General features: G+C 41.5%; 1 protein-coding gene across 2 annotated transcripts in view; it reads left to right on the forward strand.

Annotated features, from left to right (window-relative positions):
* The window catches only part of ABCC8 (ATP binding cassette subfamily C member 8), a 117,831-nt gene that overhangs the window by 60,818 nt on the left and 36,517 nt on the right, over positions 1–20,496 (forward strand). The window contains exons 11-16 of one of the 2 annotated variants that reach the window (XM_051967553.1): positions 3,163–3,203; positions 5,787–5,932; positions 9,488–9,593; positions 9,858–9,968; positions 10,440–10,515; positions 11,104–11,209. In XM_051967553.1, coding sequence (XP_051823513.1) covers positions 3,163–3,203; positions 5,787–5,932; positions 9,488–9,593; positions 9,858–9,968; positions 10,440–10,515; positions 11,104–11,209 — 586 coding nt within the window. The remainder of the gene's footprint in view (positions 1–3,162; positions 3,204–5,786; positions 5,933–9,487; positions 9,594–9,857; positions 9,969–10,439; positions 10,516–11,103; positions 11,210–20,496) is intronic. The other variant, XM_051967554.1, reaches the window with a different exon arrangement.

Genomic DNA, 20,496 nt, shown 5'->3' on the forward strand with positions numbered 1-20,496 from the left:
CTCTGGAACCTTATACGAGCCTAGATTAACGCAGCAGTTTTAAGAAGACTTGTAGGTGTTATCCAATCCCAGTAATATCAGTCTAACAGGAAAGACGGAAAAGAGGGTCCAATCTTAACAGCTTGGGGTGTTAACAAAAACACTGACCTTGGAGTTGAAGTATTTGTCTCAGCTCTGCTAGCATCCTGATATTGGACCAATCATTTCCTATGTCTGAGCCTCCAATCCCTTTGGTAAAATGAAGGGATTGGACTTGAAAACTATTTTATATACCTTTGGCAATCTGGATTCTTTTTAGAATAATGTCTTTATGTTTTTTATTTATTTTTAATTTTTGAATAAAACAAACATTTCTTTAACATTGTATAAAATAACCAAAAAAAAGGGAAACCAAAGGTTGGTAAAAATAATAAGAAGAAGAAGATTCAAAGGGAAAACTGTCTACAACATCTAATCCTAAGAGCCCTGGTTCTGTTTCAGAGGACCAAATCTCAGCTTTGAGGTTTCCTACTCATGTACCTGTGATTAAATTACTTAACCTCCCTCAGTCTCAGTTTATTTTTCTGTCAGATGAGGCAATTAGACTTAAATGGCTCTGGCTGATAACTGTGATGTTAGATATGAGTCTAGGAAGCTACAAAGAATAAAGCTAATATCTCCTTTCAATGAAAGCTCTTTAGATGCCTGAGATGAATTTTCATATTCCCCCTTAAGTTTTCTCTAGTTTCTTCAACTGATCTTTGACTGGCATGGTTTCAAGAGCCCTCCTACTGTGAGCAAATATTTATTGAGCACTAACTGTGTGCAAGTTTGTGATAAAACATTGGAATATGACATCGATGAGGTCCTCCTCCCTCATACTGGAAGCTTCCCAAGGCTAGGTAGATACCCACTCTGCCCCCATATTAGTAGCTCTCCTGAGATAGGGGCTATAGCAATTGAGGCTTCAGGCATTATGTCATAGGACCACAGATCCAGAATTAGGAAGGACCTCAGAAGCCATCTAATCCAACCCTGTTTCCTCATTTTCCATGTACTGAGTTTGGGTCATTAGATGACTTGCCCAAAGTAGTTAAAAATCTGGGATTTGAATTCAGGTTCCCTGACTCCCAACTCAGTGATTTTTTTTCATGGTCAGTCTCCGCCAAACATTTTGAGAAGGAATTCTTGAGAATGGTGCTGACCAACCTATCCTTTTCCTCCAGGATGCTGGAGAAAACTCCTCCTGTATCACAATATCAAATTTAAAAGTTCATTGGAGGGAATCCAAATGCATATGCCTGACTCCAACCTTGGGTATCTTTCCTAACTGGAAAAAGAAGTGCTTTTTTGGAGAGGGCAATGCAGTTGTAATTGGTCTAATTATAGAACCTGGCTTTAAGCAACTCAAAGAAGGATGCTAGATGCTAAATTAGGGGGGTCAAGGCCAGGAAGGAGGTGAGATGAATGGAAGAAGCTTCTGTGTATCATTACTGATCATGAGGGAAACTTTGCCAGGTCAGCTGTCTCTGGAAATGGACCCCTGGGAAATTGAGCTCAACTTCTTTATCCTACCAGATATATTAACATCCTAATATCAAGGACCAGAACTGAAGGGATCTGGGGGAAGACTATGCAGGCAGCAGTCACCCCCCACATCCAACAAGGGAATTGTTGTCACTCCCTCACCCAACTTAGGAATATTCTTTCCCTCTTAAAAATTTCCTAGAGCACTTTGTCCTCTCATTCGAATATGTAAGCTTATGTATCTGTGTATTTACTTTTAAAAGCTATTTATTTTAATAGGATACATTTTAATTAGTACTACCATAAGGATAAAAATTATGACCTCCTCCCATCTGAAATGAAGGAAGGAAGGAAGGAAGGAAGGAAGGAAGGAAGGAAGGAAGGAAGGAAGGAAGGAAGGAAGGAAGGAAGGAAAGAAGGAAGGAAGGAAGGAAGGAAAGAAGGAAGGAAGGAAGGAAGGAAGAAAAGAAGAAGGGAGGGAGGAAAGAAAGGAAGAAAAAAGGAAGGAAGGAAGAAAAAAGGAAGGAAGGAAGGAAAGAAGAAGGGAGGGAGGAAAGAAAGGAAGAAAGAAGGAAAGGAAGGAAGAAAAAAGGAAGAAAGGAAGGAAGGAAGAAAAAAGGAAGGAAGGAAGAAAGGAAGGAAGGAAGAAAAGAAAGGGAAGGATGGAGGGAGGGAGGAAGGGGAGAGAAAAAGCTAGAGAGAACAGAGGAAGGAAAAAAGGGGACTCTCTGCATAGTTTAGGGGTTCTTAACCTCTTTAGCAGTCTGTTGAAGTTCCAGCCCCCTTCTAATAGTACTGTATTTAAATACATAAAATAAAATAGATATGGTTACAAAGAAAAGCAATTTTATTGAAATATAATTATCAAAATATTTTTTGTAGTTCATGGATCCCTGATTAAGAACCCCTGTCAAAGATGAAATTCCAGTATAAATGGTATTATGGATAGAGAGCACTGACTTGGATTCAGAAAAGGAAAAGTTTATATCCTTCCCCAGATATTTAAAAGCTATGTGATCCTGGCCAAATCACTTAACCTCTTTCAGTCTCAGTTTCCCCATCTATAAAACAAAAAGTAAGGATAAAATGAGATAATGTATTTAAGGTGCTTTGCAAACCTTTAAGTAATTCATGAGTGTTAGTACTTATTGTTATGCTAATGGGCTTTTTAAAAAAAATTTAACATCTTATTAAATAGACATTTTGCATTTACATCACATTCATTTCTGAATAGCTCCTCCATAATTCCTCCCCTTGTAACAATAAAAGACTTTTAAGCAAAAGTAACATAGTAACTGTTGTGCAAAACAGATAGTATGTTGCCTATCCCTTTAGTCCTACACCTCTCATTTGAGAAAAGGAAGTTATGTTCTACCATCCATTCTCCAAGTATTATTAGTAGTAAAGTGTTGAAGTTAGGAAGCCCTGAGTTCAAATAGCACTGACTAGCTATGTGATTATGGTTGAGTCATTCTCTTAGAGCTTCAGCTTTGCCATCTGTAAAATGATGACAATTATCCTTACACTCACAGGGTTGTTGTGAAGAAAACGGTTTATAAAGTATAAACTTAAAGCATTCTAAAAACAAGAATTATCATCATGATTTTAGTAGAAATAGTCTGCTATTCTAAATAACTGTGTTTGCTTTGTCCACAGTTTTTATGAACACAGCAATCCCTATTGCAGCTGTGCTGATTGTAAGTATGTATATAGGACTTGGGGTAGGGAGGGAGGTGGTACTGGGGTGGAAAGGAGAAAGGCTAGGGAAATGCAATTGAAAAGGGACTCAATGTTTGGAGTTTCCCTATTGTCATCTGCTTTGGCTGAGTTTTCTGAAAGTGACCTTAACACAAATGGGGATGGGGTGAAAGCTCCCTTTATTTTCTTATCTCAAGTGACTGCCCGCCCACCTGCGAAAAGGATTGGGATGGGAACAAGAACCAAGACAAGCAAACAAGGGTACCTTAAGTATGTGTCAAGAGCCCAGTGCACTAAGCACCTGGTTTTTTTTTTTGTTTTTGTTTTTGTTTTTTCTTTGAGCAAAAATTTTGCACCAGGGATTTCTTTTTTAAGCAAAAACTTTCCCTATCCTCAAGGAGCTTACAGTCTAATGGAGGAGCCAACAGGCAAAACTATGTTCAAATAAAACATAGCCAGGAAAAAAAAATGAAGAGAATCTCACAGGGAAGGTGCTCATAAGGGGAGAGGGGGAGAGGGTAGAATCAAGAAAGGTTTCTGGTAGAAGATACAATCTGAGCTGAGTCTTTGAAGGAAGCCAGGAGATGCAGATGAGGAAGAAGAGAAGGCCATACCTGGAGGACAGCCAGTAAAAATGAGCAGAGATTGTGGGAGATGAAGCATCTTATTCAAAGTACAGCAAGAAAACCAATTTTGTTCTTAAATTGCTAAGTATATGGAAGGGATTTAGGACATAAAAAGAGTCAGACATTGAAGGAATACCCAGAACCAGGCCCCTGAAGGAGCCTTGAACGTGTATCCCAGTCCTGAGCAGCCCAACTCCAGCTATGGTTTTTAAAGAGCTTGGTTTTATGGTTTTAAAGTCTCCGATTTCACTCTCTATCAATCATGCCTGGGAATTCACTTTCTGGGAATCTGCTTTGTCTGGGCCCTGCACAAGCTGAATGCAATTTGTCCTAATAATGGATGCCTTTAAACCAGCCAAGGGCTAAAGGGGAAAAGAGGCTATTTCATAATCACCTAATACCCATTTCCCATCTGACCACACAGAGCACGTAAGTTATTGCCCAAAGGAACAGAGAAGTGGTATTATCTAATTCTCCAATTTCCTCCTGATGTTATTCCCCCAAACAAGAGAGAAGGAAGAAAGGACAGGAAGGAGGGAAGGAGAGAGGTACAGGGCATTAATTCTATTACTCACTAGGGGATCTTCTTTATTGGTATCTTTCATTCTTAAAGCATCTCATTTCCAAATCTATATCCCCTGGTTTCCTCTACCCTAAGACCTATCCCTTAAAACAAAAAATAAAAAAGATGGGAAAAAAACAATAGTCACACTAATCAGCTCATCAACTGAGAGAGACTTCCACACTCACAGCCTAGACTAGGAATTCTTAATTTTGTGTGTGTGTGTGTGTGTGTGTGTGTGTGTGTGTGTGCGTGTGTGTGTGTGTGTGTGTGTGTGTGTGAGTCATGGACCCTGCTGAAAGTCTGGTTGCAGCCAATGGATTCTTCTCAGAATTGTATTTTTAAATGCATAAAATAAAACAGGTAGGATCTCAAGGGAAACCAGTTAGATTAAAGATGTAATTGTTTCCCCATCCAAGTTCACAGACCTCTCTGAAATCTATTCTCAGTGTTCACTGATCCCAAATTAAGAAACCTTGGTCTAGAAAACCTAGTGAAGAATCAAAAGAGCACAGGCACCGGAGTAAGATAGTGTAGGGCAAAATCCCAGCTCTGGTGCATAAAACTCTGTGATTTTGGTCTGGGTTCTTCACTGCCCTGGGTCTCAATTTCCCCATTTGTAAAATGAAAACGGATTAAAATGTAATTGAGAAATATTTAAGAAAATAAATAAAAACACAGTCTAACATAGATCAGGAGGCAGCTAGGTGGCTCAGTGGATAGAGTTCTAGGCTTGTAGTCAAGTAGACCGGAATTCAAATATGGCCTAAGACGCTGGCTAGCTGTGTGATTCTGGACAAGTCATTTAATCTCTTTTAACCTTTGGAAAAGGAAATGGCAAAGCACTTTGGTATTACTGGACAGTATTGGCATTGATTGGTCCACAAGGTCACAGAGAGTTGGACACAAATGAACAAGAATATAGATAATGTTGTTATGTTTCCTGAGTCAATAGATCTCCAATCATTTTGATCTATATCAGTCCACTGGCTCTGGAGGGGAAAGTGAGGCAGGTGTCTTTGCACGGCCCTCCCTCACTGAAATCCAGTTCACTTGTATATCAGAGCATCCCCTCCATGAGATCATGGCTCTCTTTGAGAACAAAGGTCAAACAATAATAATGCCATCTGCAGAGAGACATGTGTATGGTTTAGTGGCCCCCATTCCTATTTAAGTTCAACACTAGTGGACTAGCTGATCTTTGGAATCTCTTGCAGCTAAAAACCCATGGTTAAGCGATCCCATGATGACTTCTCTACCACTTGAAGAAAGTCCCTCAGGCTCTCAGATCTCACCCTTTCTCACCAGTCCTCTTTTCTTTGGCCCCGGGCCCCCGACTTCTACTACCCCATGCCCTGATCCTGCTTCCCAGATATCATTTCTCTATCCCCCAGACTTTCGTGAGCCACGTCAGCTTCTTCAAAGAGGCCAACTTCTCCCCAGCGGTGGCTTTTGCGTCTCTCTCCCTCTTCCACATCCTGGTCACACCCCTGTTCCTGCTGTCCAGTGTGGTCCGATCTACAGTCAAAGCTCTGGTCAGGTAAGAGGAAACACCCATCCCTTCCCCTCTCCTTGCCCCTGTCCCCTCTGCCACACAGTGAGAAACAAAGCATTATCTCTTTTCTGGAAACCTGCTCTTGGGGTCTGGATGGACACATCTAGACCACCTGTATAGGGGATGCAGCTTCACTGATGATACTTCAGAGGCTATCCTCTCTTCTTCTGGTCTACACCACCTATACCCACATACCCAGCACATTAGTCACTCAGCCTGGCCCTCCTGGGGCCCAGGAGTGAAGGCATGGTTAACTATTCCCTTTCCAAGGCTGTGGACAAGGCATTAGGGAAAGGAGGCAGGAGCAGGACTTTCCTAGTTTCCTAGTTAAAGGAGTGCTTCTTAACCCACCATCTTCCCGGACAACTCAGTTAGCCCTAATAAAATTATGAAATTTGCTGGGGAGAGTGGTTGGAAGTGTCTTTCCTCGTTCCATTTTTTAAATAGGAATATCTCCTTCTCTGAAAGTTTTGGATTGTTTCCCCCCACTTCCCCTTAGCTATCAACCAAGAAGCATTTGTTAAGCACCTATTATGGACAGAGAGAAGCTTAGTGACTAGAGAACCAGCCTAGGAGTTAGAGCAGACTTCATATCCTGGCTTTGACTCACACTTACTCTGACCTTAACATGACACAGAATCTCTGGATGTCTTCAGGCCACTCTCATGTCTATAAGTTATTGGGCAATTGCTAATCAGTGATGGCAGAGGATACTTCCTCAGCGATGAAATCACAGGATCATAGACCTAGAACTGGAAAGAAGCTCATGGACCACATACTGCTACAGGTCAACTCATTTTACAGAGGGGAAAACTGAGACAAAGAACATTTAAGTGAATAGGCCATGGTCATATAGGTAATAAACATCAGACCCTTTGATTCCAGCTCCATTATTCTTTCTGCTGAAATGATTTCCAGGTTGGATATTTAAACAAACCAGTAAATAAACACCTCCCAAGAAAAGATTTAGTTGTTATTCATACTGAAATGTGAAGGTCTGTTAGCAAGTTAAAAAGTCCTGCCAGGGAGTTTTACATGTTAGTGGGGCAGCTAGGTGGTGCTAGATTGGATAAAGTGGATAAACAGCTGGACCTAGAGTCATATTACTAAATTCAAATGCAGTCTTAGACACTTAATGACTGTGTAACCCTAGGTAAATCCCCTCTTTGCCTCAGTTTCCTCATCTATAAAATGGATTGGAGAAGAAAATGGCAAATTGCTCTAGTATCTCGGCCAAGAAAACCATAAGTGGGAAGACAAAGAGTCAAACATGATTAAAACGACCGAACAACAAAAACAAACCAGAGGGATGCAGATCTAAACTGAACTCTTGGACCTAATGGGGAAAGGGAATTCTTTAGGCAAGCCCATCCTATCCTCAATCATCCCATAGGGAAAAAAATATACTCAACCTCACCCTCAACTCAAATTGGTTCCTTGGGCAGTCCCATGAGAGTGCTGGTCCTTCCAACCTAGAGAAAAATGACTCCCTGCCCAATGACAAGCTGGTAAGAGACATAGCTGTCAGAACAAAGTAGTTGGCAACCAAGAATGATTTCAAGTGGAATAAGACTCCTCTTCCCCCAGCATGAGACATTCTAGGTGGTAACACAGAGAAGGACACAGTGTGGGGAGTTTTCCATTGAACATACAAAGGGTTCCATACAAAAACCAAAGGTACAATTCATCATGTTTTCAATATTTGATAGGATTCAAACACAAATCTAGCCAGGCCCAGGGTTTTTTCCTTTGGGAATTCATTTAAAGCTCAGCCAATTTCTTTTTTAGAGGAATATCTAATAAATATTGATATAAAATACTGAATAAAATATTAGAAAAGTGCCTACAGCAATAAATTTTAAAAATCATTAACTATGACCAGGTTGGAGTCATATGAGGGAGAAAACCACAAATGTGTAGATTCCTAGCCTGCCAGAGCAGTTGTGGCTAAATGGTTATAAATCAGGAGTTTCTCTATGCAAAGTCTCATGGGTACACTTAGTGTCCAGGAGACCTGACAGGTCATAGACCTTTTCATTTGGAGGAAAAACAAACTGAGAAAGAAGGGCTTCTTCTCTCTCTCGCCCAAGCAGGGCAGTCCCCCCACCTCTTCCAGCAAGCATTGTGACCTTAATGAGTTTTCTTAGGTCATGGGGACAAGCAGCTGGAGAAGGTCAGGCTTGAATTCACACAGGCCTATCAGCTTGTCCTTCCTGGGGATTTACAAATGCAGCTCTGAGGGAGGATTAGAGGCAACTGGCAAGAATCAGAAGGACACAGCTGCCACTTGGTATCTCCATCCTGCTCCAGCTCTGAACAGCAATACTTTCTTTATGGTGCAGAAGGTCCCAGGGACTGCTGGGTACCCATCTCCAAAGCCATCTCTGAAGGAAGTTCAAAGAAAACATCTGGAACCCTGGAGCATCTGATTTTCTTCCAGAGGCAGACCTTGGGTGCGAGGGTCCTTAATAGTTATCTGTACCATCATCTTTATTTTAGGGATAAGGCATCTGAGGTCCCTAGAGATTAAATTACTTACTCAGGGTCACACAGGTAAGACCTAAGAATTTAATTCAGGACTGGTAATGAAAGGAGATGGAAAGGAGTGGAAAGGAAAATGGGAGAAAGACAGACAGACAGACAGACAGACAGACAGACAGAGACACAGAGAGACAGAGACAGAGACAGAAAGAGAGGGAGGGAGAGAGGAAGGAAGGGAGAAAAGAAGGAAGAGAGAGGGATGAAGGGAGGAAGAAAGAGAAGGAGGAAGGGGAGAAGAAGAGAGAGAGAGAGAAGGAGAGACAGTGAGACAGAGACAGAAAGACACAGAGACAGGGAGACAGAATGAGAGACAGAGACACAGAGAGAGGCAGAGAGACAGAGACAGAAAGAGAAAGAAAGACAAAGAGCAACAGAGAGACAGAGGCAATAATAAAGAGACAGAGAGAGAAAAAGAGATAGAAAGACAGAGACAGACAGACCCAGAGATAGAGACAGAGACACAGAAAGACACACACACAGAAAGAGAAACAGAGAGACCCAGATACAAACACACAGAGAGACAGAGAAACAGAGACATAGAGAGTTAGGGAGAGACAGAGAGAGATACACAGAAACAGAGACAGAGAGAGAAGGAGAGGAAGAGAGGAGAGGAAAGGAGAGAAGAGGCACTTCCAGACCACTTCACACTATGATGAAAGGAATTCCAGGAGGTAAAAAAAATTGGAGGTAGGAAGGGAAATGTACTGTTTGATCCCTCAGGCCCAAATCCAGTGATCATCAATTGATCTTGATCATAAAGCCCCCTCTCCAACCCATGACACACCCCTCCTAGACTTCAGGGAAGACCAGTCATATCTACTGGCTTGTGGGCACTGGGAAGCTGGCTTTCTTCTCTTTGTCCTGAGCCTCTAAGGAGCAGGAATTGTTTGGATCAAGATCCCTCCTCCCACTCCCAGAATGAGAGGAGCTGCCCTCCCTACTCTTGGTGCCAGTCTGCATGCACACCCAGGACCTTAGACCCCTCTGCTCTCTCCACAGCGTCCAGAAGTTGAGCGAGTTCCTGTCCAGTGAGGAGATCGGGAAGAATCAGTACTCGCAGCCTGAGCCCCTTAACAAGGGCCAGAGCAGCAAATCTCAGGCAGTGGTGAGTCCTACCCCTGCCCTTTTCATGGATGGGCTTTGGACCTCAAGCCCAAATCTTTCTCCTTTTCTGTCCCCTCCTGTGTAATGAGGAAGAAGACAAGTGTTGGTTTCCCCCATTGCATAGGCAGTGTCTCATAAAGTTAGTTCAAAGTAAGTTCCCCCCACAGCAACCCTGGGATTTCTCTTCTGTCCCTGAGATGAGGAAGGAGTTCATCCGTAGATAACACCCCCAACTCTCTCCACCTTCTTCTCCCTTCCTGCCAAGCCACTCAAGGTTGTGAACCGGAAGCGGCCTGCCAGGGACGACTGTAGGAACTTCATGGGGCACCTGCAAAATCCGGACCCCGATGAAGAAGCAGACAACAGCTGCGTGAGGGTGAGTTGGGCCCCTTCCGTGTCCCTACCCTTTGGCACCATGAACAATCTGGTTCTCACCCTTGGCCCTAGTAAGACTCCAAAAGACCCAGAAGATGCAGAACAACCCCAATGACAACCTTTCCACTTCCTGAATCTGTGCTTTATTCAGGTGTCAGAATAAACAAATCCTAAAAAAAATTTTTTTTACAACCAATAGAGGCCCTGGAGGAAAGTTTTATTTCTAGTATAATGAACCTTCCTTCCAGAGAAGGGGCTTAGTCCCTAGGAAGAAATTGACTCTTTTAGGAAGATGAATGTGGGAGGGAAGATTTCCACTTTTTCCAATTTTTCCATTCCCTGGAAATAGTTCATCTGAATCAGAGTATGCGAAAAAGCAGAGGAAAATGAAGGGAAAAGATGGGGGATCTCAAGTCCTATCTATTATTCTTTGTTCACTTCTCTTTCTGGGCTGGCGTCACTGGTAATAAAGATCACAGGAGGATTCTTCACCTGGACATCTGATGGAGTCCCCACACTCTCCAATATTGCCATCCGCATCCCACAAGGTACCAATTCACCCTTAACCCCGAAGTTCTCTCTCTCTCTCTCTCTCTCTCTCTCTCTCTCTCTCTCTCTCTCTCTCTCTCTCTCTCTCTTTTTCTCTCTCCCCTTAAGGTTCCTGCTCCCATGGGCCAAAAGAGTTCAAATTTTCATGTAAAATTTATGAGAACCTCCCATGTCCCTGTGAGAAGAATCAAATTCTCTCCTTTCTCTTTATCTGTCAGTTACCATAGAGATAGCACCTCACCTCCCTAGTAGGCAGCCTTCCTCTGCAATGCAGGCTGGGATAGGGCAATGTGTGCAAAGGTGTGAAATAGGAACTAGCAAGACATCTAGGGCAATAATGGAGGACAAGGGGGAGCTAATGGCAGATAAAAATGCCCATTCAGGGTGAGACCAAATTTCATGGAGAGGTTTGAAAGTTATTAGAAAGAGTTTAGGCTTAAGTGAAGATAAAGTTCAATGAAAAGGTGATCCAAGGAGTTTCTTTGGGGAAACAGAAGGAATTCCTGGCCCCAGAGACAGGATGTGGGGGACACATTCTGGGACCTCTCCTGCTGCTATCTCTGTCAGCCAGCTCCTCCTCTGTGCAGGGCAGCTAACCATGATCGTGGGCCAAGTGGGCTGCGGAAAGTCCTCATTGCTGCTAGCTACCCTCGGGGAGATGCAGAAGATTTCAGGGGAAATCTCCTGGAACAGGTAAGACAGTTGGGAGAAGGGCTAGACAAAATGGGAAATGTCTCTCAATCACCTGGGATTATTTTTCTTTAGAAAACAATTTGCACTGATGTTTTTTCACATGACTGTCAATAACTTTCCTGTGACTCTGCTGCTCCCAATAGTACCTACCTTGTGCTGTAGCAAAAATATACAGCTAATCAGAACAAACATTGGCCATGAATGACAAGGTATGGTGCATTCCACATCCATGGTCCACCACTTGCCAAGAAGGTACTTCCCTGTCAGTTCTCTGAAGTCAAGATTGGTCATGGCAATTATTAGTTCTGTTGACTTTCAATGTTGTGAACATTATTATGACCATCACACAACACCTGAGACTTTTCCAGAGTGAGAGTCTCTCCTCCTATCCCTCCCCATAGGACAACTGAATTTGGAGTCACGGAACCTGATACCAGATCCCAATTCTGTTCTTTCTTCCACCTTGACCATTCATTCTCAATGGGCCTCAGTTGCCCCATCTGTAAAATAATGGGATCAGACTAGATGTCCCTTCCAACTATAAATCTATAATCTAAGGATTTAGAATGGGACACAGCTATGTTTACTGTGGGTGTAGGGTGAAGATACCTCCTGTGTTTGCAGATCCCTTGAAAGTCATGAGGATGAGTTTACCCTTAAATGAAGATGGGACTCAAAACAAAGGAGATCTTAAGGGCCCAAATGTCTCATTCCCAGCTCCCAGGGAACCATTTTGTTCTATCTTTTGTAGGCCAAAATTAGCCTTTGTGGAAGAAGACAGATGCAAAAGAATTGAATAGTTAGGCTTTTCACTGTCCTGTTATTCATTGCCTCAAGCAAGGATTTCATCTGTTCTTTAGTTTTCTTCTTCACCCCAACATAACTTTAAAAAACAATAAAAGCATCCCCATGTTGTGATATCTAATGTCCATATGGAGCTTCAGTTCATGCTGGGCTCCTGATGCTATTTCTTAAACCCATATCTCACAATTTGAGGCTGGCCCACTTGGGGACTTTGAATCCAACTTGGAGTATATATAATCCTGGTCTGTTCTCAGCCAATTAATTATAAAGCCTCTTATGTTGGTAAACTTTGAAATGTTCCCTTCACCTCTTTATCTTCTCTTTAAAATAAAAACAACTTTTTTGTTGTTTTATTGACAGTAAAGGAAGACAACATGTTTTCCTTTTATTCCAAGGAAACTATTTGTAATATCCCCCATTTCCCTATCTTCTCATCACTGGCAATCTAAACTTCCCTTTCCTTCCACCAAAGGAAAGCAAAAAAAAAAAAAAAATACAATCATTGTTCCCATCACCCCAAACTAAAAGAGTTCAGCCTATCACACAAACTAAGTTGAAATTTGCAAAAGATAGTCTCTTTCCTTATAAAGCTCCTTGGGGGGGGGTCCCTTTGTTTTTACAGAAAGTTATTCTTCCAATCCAGGAATGGTGCTGTATCTAAGAAGCAAAGATTACGATTTTGGGGGTGATTTCCCGACACAGTCAAAATTCAAGAAGATTATCTGCTATGTTTAGCCTAGCTGTCCATTTTCTGTTATTATCATCCTCATAATGATTACAGTTGAAATCTACTTAGCACTCCACAGTTACAAAGCACTTTACATACTGATAATCACGGTGAAGTAGCTCATAATTGAATGATTTTTTTTTAAGTCAGGCAAGGATTTCATCAGTATAGGGAGCTCCCAGTAAGGAGACTTCCTTCATCAATGAAGAATAATACCTACTCTACAACTTAAGCATCTCTAAGAGTTGCTTGGAGGTAACAAAAGTTGAGACTTATCTAAAGTTTAAAAAAAAAGTTATCTGCATCAGAGTCAGGACCTGAGGTGGGGTATTTCTGATTCTTGGACCAGTTCTCTTGGTGACACTCCTTCTTGGTAAATGATAATGACAATAAATGTCATATTTGTAAGCTTTAATGTTAATGAACAGCTTTATATATGCCATCTCATTTATTCCTCACAACAATCTTGTGATATGGGTACCTCTGAGAGAATAATTCCCATTTTACAGATGAGGAAACTGAGGTTCAGAAAAATTAAGTGATTTGATTTACCCAGGGTCATAGATCTAGTAAGTTTCTGAGTGGAGCCAAAGTCATTTTCTTTTTAAAAAATTTTTGGGTTATATATGTACATTCATTTTTTACATATATCAGTATATTATATTAGGAGATAAAAATCAGAACAAAAGGGAAAAATCACAAGAAAAAAAGTGAAAATAATGTGCATTGATCCACATTCAGTCTCTATAGGTCTCTCTCTGGATGCAGATGGTGTTTTCCATCCAAAGTTTATTGAAATTGGTTTGGATCACTGAGTTGCTGAGAAGAACCAAGTCTATCACAGTTGATCATTGCACAATCTTGTGTTGCTATAGACAATATTTTCCTAGTTCTGTTTATTTCACTCAGCATCAGTTCATGTAAATCTCTCCAGACCTTTCTAAAATTAGCCTGTTTGTCATTTTTACACCATCATAATATTCCATTTATTTTCATATACCATAACTTATCTAGCCATTTCCCAATTGATGGAGATCTTCTCATTTTTCACTTCTTTGCTACCACAAGAAGAACTGCTACAAACATTTTTGTGCATGTGGGTCTTTTTCCCTCCTTTATAATTTCCTTGGGATTCAGACCCACTAATGGCACTGCTGGGTCAAAGGGTATGTACAATTTTATAGTCCTTTGGGCATATTCCAAATTGTTCTCCAGATTGATTGTTCAAAACAACCCCAGTCTTCCTTATTCCAAACCCAACGCTTTCTCCACTATACTATGTTGCCTCTAAGTATCCTTCTTCCTCTACATAAAAGCCTTTCAATTACTTTAAAGGCTTCTATTACTTCATTGCTGAATCTTTTCTTCTCCAGACTTAATATCCTCCAATCAATTTCCCTCATGATCTTATTTGAGATGAATTTGGGAGGAAGGAAGGGAAAGAAGGAAGAAAAGATAGAAGGAAGGAAGGAAAGAAAGAAGAAAGAAAGAAAGAAGAAAGAAAGAAAGAAAGAAAGAAAGAAAGAAAGAAAGAAAGAAAGAAAGAAAGAAAGAAAGAAAGAAAGAAAGAAAGAAAGAAAGAAAGAAGGAAGGAAGGAAAGAAAGAAGGAAAGAAAGAAAGAAAGAAAGAAAGAAAGAAAGAAAGAAAGAAAGAAAGAAAGAAAGAAAGAAAGAAAGAAGGAAAGAAAGAAAGAAGGAAAGAAAGAAGGGAAAGAAGGGAAAGAAAGAAAGAAAGAAAGAAAGAAAGAAAGAAAGAAAGAAAGAAAGAAAGAAAGAAGGAAAGAAAGAAGGGAAAGAAAGAAAGAAGGAAGGAGGGAAGGAAGGTAGGAAGAAAGACAAACCATTTGAAAAGTGTCTATTTGCCAAACACTGCTAAAAATGCTTTACAAATATTATCTAATTTGATCTTCATAATCACTCTGAGAGAGAGATACTATTATCATCCCCACTTTTCAACTGAGGACACTGCAAAGTGTTTAAGGCCAGATTTGAACTCGGATCTACCTGATTTTAGGTCCATTGCTCTATCCACTTCACCACCCAGCTGCCTAGATCAGAGATATCTTGTTCAAGCCTCTCGCTTTACAAATGAGAAAACTGAGCCAAGAGGAAGAAACTGACTTGTCCAAGATCACAGAGAGATAACTGAAAAGGGAAGATTTGAACCCAGTATCCCGGATAACAACTGCAGGGTCAGTGTTCCTCCCTTGGCAAACCCAGACCCCATCATAAAGTCAGCAGCCATTTTGACAGAACAGTTTCTCTTCCTTTTCTTGGTTTTCTTAGTGCCAAGGATGACATTTACCATCGCTTCATTTCATGAAGAGGCTGATTCTAATGAAAAGAGGCTTTTAATTTCTCCCCTGAGCCCAGTCAAGCAGGGGGCATCGGGTTAGCAGATGGCCAGGCTTGAGAAGGAGAGCAGCAGCTCGTAGCAGTTGCCCTGATTTCTGACTCACACAAATTTGCTTACTCTTGGCACAGCTGCATCTCCTGAAGCTCCAAGCAGCTTCCTCTTGGCCCCTCCAACCAATCCGGGACCTGTTCACTGCATCTCATGACCTGTGTGAACCGGGGCAAAGTACCTGATTTCTTCCAGTCCTCAGTTTCCTCATTTTTAAAATGGAGGGAATTGGTCTCTGGAACTGCTTCTAGCTCCACATATCTAATTTTAGTTTTTAAGACTGGTTCTTTCTACTCCCTCAGGCTGGAAATTCTGGGGATATTCACCGGCCAATCCTATTCATCAGTTGTCCCAGGATTTGACCTGCTCATTTCCCAACTGAGCTGATTTTGTCCCTCCCTAGCAGGGTCTCGGGACTCAAAGGCTCACTAGATTGCCACCATATTTAGTGCGAACACCCCATCTGCAGAGTCCACTGTAGAACTCTCAAGCTCAAGAAATCAGGCAGTTTGTCCTTCATTCTCAAAAGGACCATGACATCAGGGAGGTGACCCCATGACGTGCAAGTGAATTGAATTTAAGTGAGGGGGGCTGTGCAAAATCACTTACTCCACTTTTCCCCTTAGAGCATCTGAGTCCAGTGGCCAGATATAGATCAAGATGACTTGAGATGGCTCTGGACACAGTGGGAGACCTTGACCTTTTTAAGCTAAGGTCTTTAACAAGTCTCACTTTGACTGAGGCAACACTCATTCAGTGATTAAAGCTAGGTAAGAAATAAGCCAGAGAATGGGTTCTTTTATCTAGTTAATATAGCTCTGTGTGTGTGTGCACACGTGTGTATTATACGTGTGTGTATAATGTATATGTACATGTGTGTATTCACATTTATAATATATACATTTACATATATGCATACATACATATATACATATCTGGAAGGGGAAGACCCTCAGGATTTCTGGCCAAAACAGAAACAACGGCTATTCATATTCAGTCTGAGCCAATTAAAGCCCAAGCAATGACCAATGGGACTTGGTCTGGGATCTACTGTTGGACAATCAATGACAGCCAAAGTGATTTCATTTAAGGGAGAGTCTCAGCTCATAAACCACAAGCAAGATCCTAAATCTAAAGTGAATGAACCCAGTTCTACCTCCCACTTTGGGTAAAACATCACAATTGAGCTTCATTTTTATTTGCTGATTATCCTCAGCAATGGATTGCCCTGTTCTACCTCCCATTTGGGGGAAAACATCCCAAATGAGCTTCATTTTTATTTGCTGATTATCCTCAACAATGGATTGCTCTGTTCTACCTCCCATTTGGGGGAAAACATCACAATTGAGCTTCATTTTTATTTGCTGATTATCCTCAGCAATAGATTTCATATCTTCATGAATATAATGATCTATCCCCAATATTCCCATTCAAAGATGCTCTGAATGTCAGATTCATTCCTAAAGCTTCACAATAGTGAACATGAAAAGGAGGCTAAGAGAACAATCTGTTTTTTCTCAGCCATCTGTGTTAGAGGCAACCAAGTGGTGTTGTGGATAGAGTGATGGACCATAATCAGAAAGTATCTACCTTCATATACTTACTTCTCTGTGACACTGAGCAAGTCACTTAACCCCTGTCTGCTTCACTTACCTTAACTATAAAATGGAAATAATGATAGCACCTAAAACGCAGGATTGTTGTGAGGATCAAATAAGATATTTGTGAAGCATTTAGCAAAATGCCTAACATATACTGGCCCTTAATAAATACTTTTTCTCTTCCTGCCTGCCTTTCTTCATTTTCTTCCTTCTTTCTTTTCTTCTTCTTTTTCTTCCTTCCTTCCTTCTTCTGCCTTTTATGGTGTAAACCAAACTTTCATATAAGGAAGATGTCAAACAGTGGGACCATCAGACCTATCCAGAGCAGATTTGTGGAATTATAAATTTAGTGCTGGAGTAAATGTTAGATGCCATTGAGTCCAAACAACTTTTGTTTTTTTTACAGATGAGGAAACTGAGGCACAGAAAGGTTGAGTGTCTTATTCAGGGTCACACAGTTAGCATTTGAGGCAAGATCTGAATTCAGCTCTTCCTGACTCCAAGTGCCCTACTATGCCATGGATGTCAAAATCCTATCTTTAGTCAGCCAGCAACAGCCCAGAATCTGTGGAGGAGAATGGAGTGGAACAAAGCAATAAAGCAGCTGAGGATGCCTGGGGGAGCAGAAAGAGAAACAGGTTTGGAAAGAAGCTCTCCAATACTGACTGAGCTGAGCCCCGTGAACAATAACCCAAAGATGGCCATCGGGGAACTTACAGTTTGGTGGTGCAGCAGACAAGACTGCATTGCCCAGCAACATGAGCCATGCTTGCTGAGTGAGTTCCACAAAATGCCACCTGAGTTTCTGCATTCGGCAGGCTAAGTCAGCAATCATAAGCAAATCAGAAACGTGTAATAATCATCCATCATCTCTTTCAACATCTGCAATGAGAAACACAGAATCTGAGTGAGGAGAATTATCCATACCTGAATATTTTCCATAAATACTCTTCCAATCTTCCCTTAAAGATTTCTAGTGATGAAGAACTCACTCTCTTGTGACATATTTTTTTAATTTTGAACAATTGTTCTCATCTTTAGGAAGTTGTTCCATCCGCCTCTATGCAGCACCGATTATTCCACGTTCTGGTACAAAAGTCAAATCTCACCCTGCTCCCAACCTAGCAGCCTTTCAAAGCCTAGATGCATCTGGGTGGTGTAGTGGATCAATGGATCTAGAATCAAGAAAATCTAATTTTATATCCAGCCTCAGCTACTTACTATGTAATCCTGAGCAAATCACTTAACCTCTGTCTGCCTCAGTTTCCTCAACTGTAAAATGAGGATAAGAGCCCCTATTTTGCAGGGTTATTATAAGGTATAAATGAGATCTTATTTGTAAAGCACTTAGCTCAGTCTCTGGCACCCAACAGGTGCTGGATAAATATTTCCTTTGTTCCTTCTGCTATTATGTCCTCCCCAAGTCATCTCCAGTCTAAATATTCCCATTTAATTTCAACAACAATACTATATGATGATCAATTCTGATGGACCTGGCTCTCTTCAGCAATGAGATGAACCAAATCAGTTCCAATAGAGCAGTAATGAACTGAACCAGCTACACCCAGTGAAAGAACTCTGAGAGATGACTATGAGCCACTACATAGAATTCCTAATCCCTCTATTTTTGTCCACTTGCATTTTTTATTTCCTTCACAGGCTAATTGTACACTATTTCAAAGTCCAATTCTTTTTATACAGCAAAATAACTGTTTGGACATGTATACATATATTGAATTTAACTTATACTTTAAAAAATATATATTCCCCTTTATTTCAACTGGTCCTCAGATGACATCATCTCCAGTCTTGTCCTCTGCAGGACCCTTCTCTGGAAGCATTCAAGCTTAGCAATGTCCTTCTTAAAAACTGGTCCCCAGAAACTGAACATGGTATTCTAGATGTATTTGACCACAGCAACAGGCAGTGGTATTATTGCCTTCCACATTTGGGACATGAGGGTCATTAATACTGGTCAAGATCACCTTGGTTTCCTGGTGTGTTGAGAGCGTTTTTGCTGCTATGAAAGCCTATGAAGACTCCCCACTCCCCCATGCAGGTCTTTCTCATAAAAACTCTTGCCTGGCCTTGCTCCTCCCCTCCTAGCTTTATGTAACCAGGGTTAGTTGGAAGGGAGGGAGGCTAGTTGTTTGATATTTGGTTTTTGGCAGAGCACAGGACTTCTACATTTTTCTCGGTTTGATTTCATCACTCTAGCCTGTTGAGGATATTTGTGGGATAATGTTTGATAAGCCATTAATGATGGGTGTCTGGAAACAGCTGTTGCCATCTGAGGTGAAACGAGTTCTTCATAAAAATAGAAAAATTTCCCAGACTATCCACTGGACAGACTCAGTGCTCCTTCTTGGGACTGGGGAAGGAGCCAGTATAGATTTCCAGTAAATATGGATATTTACTAGGGCGATGGCAAACCCAGTATGGTAACTAGGTAAATGAAGGGCATGCTAGACATAGAATTAGGATGACCTGAGTTAGAATACTGTCCCAGACACTTAGTGGCTTAGGCACTCTGGAACAATCAATCATTTAACCTCTCAGAACTTGATGACAAGTGCCTGACAGATCTGTTGTAAGAATCAAATAAAATAACACAAGTGAGCAATTAGCAAACCATGAATCATTGTATACGTTATATTTATTATAATTATTTTATAGAAAATTATGCAATTATGCATATTCTTGCAAATTATGCACAACATCAAAACTCTCAGTCCTCAAAAACACTCCCAGCCTGCTGACTTCTGCTCCAGGGCTCTGCTGGCCCTTGGAGCAAAAGAATGGGTCAGTAGCTATAAGGGGACTATGTGGAATTCTATCTGGCCTGCTAGAAAGAGTTGTCAGTCTGGGAAGAGAAATAGAAGAAAAGAAAGAAAGAGGAGGGAGGGAAGGAAGGAAGACAGGAAGACAGGAAGACAGGAAGGAAGGAAGGAAGGAAGGAAGGAAGGAAGGAAGGAAGGAAGGAAGGAAGGAAGGAAGGAAGGAAGGAAGGAAGGAAGGAAGGAAAGAAGGAAAGGACGGAGGAAGGAGGAAGGGAGGGAGGGGAAGAAGAAGGGAAGGTGGGAGGAGGAAGGGAGGGAAAAAGGGAGAGGGGGAGGGAGGGAGGGAGGAAGGGAGGGAGAAAGGTAGTCAAGAGACATGGATTGAGACAAGCCAAGTGCGGTTGTCCACTACTGTAATCCTTACCACTGAGAGAGGCCAGGCTTGAGTTTGCGTGTTCTGATAGTGTCCCTGACAAGTCTCCTACTTATTGTGGTGAGTCCCCAGGAGTATAGGGCTGCCCAAGAAAGGATGAACCCTCCCAGGCTAGAAAATTGGAACAAGCAAAGGCTTCCAAATCAATCCATTAGTGGGACTGTGCCCTAAGTGGCCACTAAACATCCAGCCTAGGTGACATAGGGAGACTAAGTCTCAAAAAAAGAGATGAGAAGGACTGACTTCTATGTTTGTTTGACCACTGGCTTGCTGTATGACCTTGAGCCAATTCTGTCCCTCAGTTTTCTCATTCATAAAAATGATTGGACTTGATCCTCTATGACTTTACAGCTGCCCTAAGACTTTGGGGACACCTTGTAGATCTACTCTGTGCTGTATGATACACACAAAAGTGCATTACTTCCTGATCCAATCACAGTCCCAAATCAAGTCCTCCCTGATGATGGTTTTCAGAGAGTTCCTCAGCACCCTCATTCTTCCAGAGCAGATTCTAGTCATTGCAAACATCTGTCTTCCC

The sequence above is a fragment of the Antechinus flavipes genome, chromosome 6, assembly GCF_016432865.1.
Source record: "Antechinus flavipes isolate AdamAnt ecotype Samford, QLD, Australia chromosome 6, AdamAnt_v2, whole genome shotgun sequence".
NCBI classification, from domain to species: domain Eukaryota; kingdom Metazoa; phylum Chordata; class Mammalia; order Dasyuromorphia; family Dasyuridae; genus Antechinus; species Antechinus flavipes.